Source organism: Zea mays, chromosome 4 (assembly GCF_902167145.1).
Source record: "Zea mays cultivar B73 chromosome 4, Zm-B73-REFERENCE-NAM-5.0, whole genome shotgun sequence".
Taxonomy (NCBI): Eukaryota; Viridiplantae; Streptophyta; class Magnoliopsida; order Poales; family Poaceae; genus Zea; species Zea mays.
The window spans coordinates 194,374,426-194,378,719 of record NC_050099.1 but is presented as its reverse complement, the minus strand read 5'-3'; the positions used below and the strand labels follow the sequence as shown (position 1 = coordinate 194,378,719).

At 51.1% G+C, this 4,294-nt stretch overlaps 1 protein-coding gene across 1 annotated transcript; it reads right to left on the bottom strand.

Annotated features, from left to right (window-relative positions):
• Positions 1 to 2,212: 2,212 nt before the first annotated feature.
• Positions 2,213 to 3,873, bottom strand: LOC111591367 (sialyltransferase-like protein 2). Its single transcript, XM_023302392.2, has one exon. The coding sequence runs from the start codon at positions 3,737 to 3,739 to the stop codon at positions 2,534 to 2,536; it is 1,206 nt and encodes a 401-aa protein (XP_023158160.1). The 5' UTR covers positions 3,740 to 3,873; the 3' UTR covers positions 2,213 to 2,533.
• Between the last annotated feature and the right edge of the window lie 421 nt (positions 3,874 to 4,294).

Below are 4,294 nucleotides of genomic sequence, written 5' to 3'. Positions count from 1 at the left end.
ACCCATCTGGGCTGGGGCACGCGGCGACATTCACTCGTCGGCTTAGGGACCTCCGGTCTCGAAACGCCGACAAGGTCATTGTCTTAAACATCGCATAGTTCAACAAACTCAAGCGGAAAAACGTAAACTAAGATAACTGGACCTAGTCGCGGAACTAGAAATTTTGGTTAAGGGGGTCAGATTATACACCATTATATATTTATATAATATATAACATAATATTTACTAGTTATAATTTATATATACACACACCAAGTATTGAGAGAGTTATAATTTAAAATTTTATAACAAACTAAGCTTTTTTTTATTTTAGTGATACTCTATGTGTCTTTATATCATAGAAGCCATCTATTAATTCATCCGTAGTAAACTTTATGGCAGACTTCTTCTCAATATAAATAGAGAAAAAACCCTTCAATACCATCTAAAGTTATACTAATCTCTTTAATGCCATCAAAATTTATAGCTTTCTTTCAATGCCATCAAATTTAAATTTTAACCCTTTCAATGCCATCGTCGTTAGTTTGAAGCTAACGTCGTTAGTTGCATTTAAAGCAAATCTCTCCAATGTTGATCCCTTCAATACCACCAAAAATTGGTTCGATATATTTGAGTTTTTATGGCGTCGGTCCCCCTTAATCTATTTCTATGGCGCCGTGAGCTGCAACTAACGGTTAGGATAGCTCCCGATCAGAGACGTGGTTAGATGGTTAGGATTAATCCTATCCCGGTTAACCTGCTGGTGTAGAGGATACATTATAACTCTCACAACTTTCTTATCTCCTGAACATCGTGCGTTTGGACGATCTGTACTTATCCACAACGAGGCGGCAGAGGATGCAGCGATAGATGATGATACAGGGCTGCTGGCGCGTGGAGGATATGATGCCGGTCACAATTAGGGCTCGCTTGACTCGTGGTCAGCTCGGCTCGGCTCGACTCGGCTCGTTTCAATTTTATCACGAGCTGAGCTAACATCTCAGCTCGGTTCGTTAACGAGTCAGCTCGACACGAGCTCAAGCCAGCTCGTTAGCTCGAACGAGCTAGCATTTATCTGTAAATCAAAGCCTATATTTGTATTTGATGAATTAATAAGTGATGAACTATATTAATTTAGGGTTTAAATGATGTGATAGATAAAATTATGATTATTGTTAGTCTTTTCTAGTGTTAAATTAGTATGAAATTAACTAGCAATTGATTATATTATAGTATATATACATGTATACTAAAATTTTTTTGGCTCGCGAGCTAAACGAGCCGGCTCGAGCTCGCAAACGAGCCGAACCGGTTCTCTGGCTCGGTTGTTTAACGAGGCGAGCCGAGTCAGCTCGTTTCCTTAACGAGCCAGCTTGAGCTCGGTCGAGCCGAGCCGGCTCGATATCCATCCCTACTCACAATGCAGAGGCGGCTGGCCCTGTTTATTTTGGGAGGGAGGGAGAGAGCTTTTTGTAGGCTTGCCAAGGATAAGCACAGCGAAAAGCACTGGAGTTAGGGTAGTAGAAAATTTGGCAGAGCCGGCCGTGCTAGCTGACACTGACAGATGCTGGTCGTATAGTATACCGCTCCTAGTACGCAGTTGAACCACAGTCAGCTCGCCGTAAACACCCGTATCAGACTTAAACAACACTGTCACAGTGGGCGGCCAACTTGTAGCAGGCAGTGCGTGCTTTGCCCAACAGATTTGCTTTTACAGGTTGGTCACCAGCCACAACAGGTTTGATACTGTAAAACAGTTCACAGGAGTGCGGTCGACCAAATGAAGAAGAAAAAAAGGGCAGGCAGGCAGCATCAGTCGTGCTCACGGCTTCTTCTTTCCAACCAACGCATGATCTGCTCCAGCCGCCATTCTCTTTTCCGAACAATTTCCCAGTTTGTCTGCATCTGAAACCTCTACACGTTTTGCTTCAATAATTGCAGCACTTGCACAGCTATGCCAAACAGTCGCAACCAATTCGACCCACCCACCTCAACTACACTACGCGTTTCTCTTCATCTTTTTTTCACAGGAATAAAATTGGATTATATTTTTCCCAATCAGAAAGGTCTCTGTGCAGTCTGTTCGCTCTTGCTTTTACGTATCCCCTATCGATCAAGTTTAAGGATTTGTGCAACAAACAAACGCAATGGCAGAGACAATATCACAAGCCTCATTATACATTTCCAAATTCATACTGCAACAGCAGACTCTGTATTGTATTGTATGCTTCCGTTGCCCATAACTTATGTTTTCCACTGGTGTCTGAAAGTGTCTATATATGAACAAGAATCGATGAAGTGTACAGTTGCCCTACACAGACAGAATACATGAACAACTACAACCAATTTGATCCATTTGATCAATCACAAATTTGATCTCCATTTTCCCTATCCTTAAACACATTCCCTCCCTGTCAATCGCTACATTCTCTACACGCTTATCTCTCTCTGCCTAAACACCTCTTTAGGTGAAAATGTAAAAATAAAAAAAAATTGTACAACAAACATATTACAGTACAAGTTACTACCAACCAGACGTTACTGACGTCAGTGGTCACCAGTAGAGCTTCACCGGTGGCACCTTGAAGCCCGGCGCCTCGTCGAGGAATGGCACCGCCTCTGGCCGTTCCTGGAGGTCGCGGTAGAACTGGTACTCGGCCTCGTAGTCGTGCAGGTCGAGCTCCTTCTTCTGGTTGGTGTGGTAATGGTGCTTGGCCCCCGGCGCCTTCCCGAAACCGAACACGCTCACCTCATCGCACGCCCCTAGCGCCATGACCACCGCCTGCAGGCCCGACGAGTAGTGGAAGTACCTCTCGTCGTGCCTCCGGGTCCAGTTGCTGGCCGGCTGCCCCGTGGCCGCCACGAACCGCCGCATCGAGTAGTACTTGGCGATGCGCGCGCACAGCGCGTCGATGCGCGCGTCGGTGACGAGGAGCGGGAACGGGGACTCCGGCGTCGCCGTGGCGTTGCAGATGAGCGCGTCCAGGAGGTGCGCCGGCTGGCAGACGTACATGGCCAGCGGGACCGCGCGCCCGTAGGGGTGGCAGGCGCAGCCCGGGGCGGTGATGGCGGAGCGGACGGCGCAGTGGTGGAGGATGTTGGAGTTCACGAACGAGACGCCGGTCGTGGCGCCGACGTCGGCCGCGAACCCCGCGACGCGGGCGTTGTTGAGCCGGATCACGAGGTCGTGCGCGTCGATCTGCGCGCCCCGGCCGGAGCCGAGAAGGGTGCCGCTGTTCCCGACGACGGCGCAGGTCGGGGCGCGCCGGCGCCGGCGCTGGCCGAGGAGGAGGGCGGGGAGGTCGGCCATGGCGCCCGCGACGTCGTCGCCGCCTCGGCGGTGGCGGTGGCGGTGGCGCGCGAGGAGGAAGCCGCGGAGGGATGCGCGGAAGGCGGCGAGGAGGGCGTCGTCGTTGGGGACGTCGTGGAAGGGAATGCGGAGACGGGACACTGTCCGCTGCCGCGGCGCGGAGGTGGCGTTGATGCGGTAGGGGACGCGGAGGTAGAGGAGGCGGTGGTGGTTGCCGATGCTGGGGAAGGTGGACACCGACGCGTTGGCCAGCAGCGCGGCCGCCTCCGCCAGGATCTGGTCCCCGCCGACGTCGGTGGCCGCGAGGAGGCGGAGGAGCGCGTCGCCGCTGACGCCACCGGCGGCGAACTGGGGAACGCCGAGGGGGAGGGAGAGGTGGCGGCGGAAGGCGAGGGACAAGAGCGCGAGCGCGAGGAGGAAGAGGACGGGCGGCAGGCGCCGGCGCTTCATCTCCGTGGGCGCGGCGGGCGGCGAGATCCGGCTGCCATTAGTAGGCGCCGACGCGGGGAGCGAGGTGAGGTGGGGTGGGGGGGAAAGCTCCGAGATGGGATTATGGTGGGGCTGGGGGAGCTTGGAAACATGTGATCCTGGTGGGCTGAGCGGAGGCTCCAACTGACATGTGGGTCTGCTGGGGCGGCGGGGCAACCTGTCGGTGGTTCGATTGGGTAACGTTCGCTTTCGGGTGAGTGAGATGCACTCAGCATTCTTGGTAGTTGACTGGCTGTTCCAAAAGTGAACATGGAGTAAAATTTGGGCAATTTATTTCGAACGGACACGCCACGTCTCTGATTTAACTGTTCACGTTTACATTTTATTTTCCCACTTCCTTGTTATCCTTTTATATTTTTGTCTTCTGTTTTTTTTCCCTTTTTATCATATGTTGAGAAATTTGGTAGTAACAAAATTACATAAAAGTTGTGTAGGATAAATTGCATGTACAATCCATGTAAAGTTGTGTTTACTACAGTTATGTTGGGAATTTGTTATGAACATGTTCGCCCGCTG

Coding starts and splice junctions, on each gene's coding strand:
- LOC111591367 (XM_023302392.2), bottom strand. CDS start 3,739: ATGAAGCGCCGGCGCCTGCCGCCCGTCCTCTTCCTCCTCGCGCTCGCG.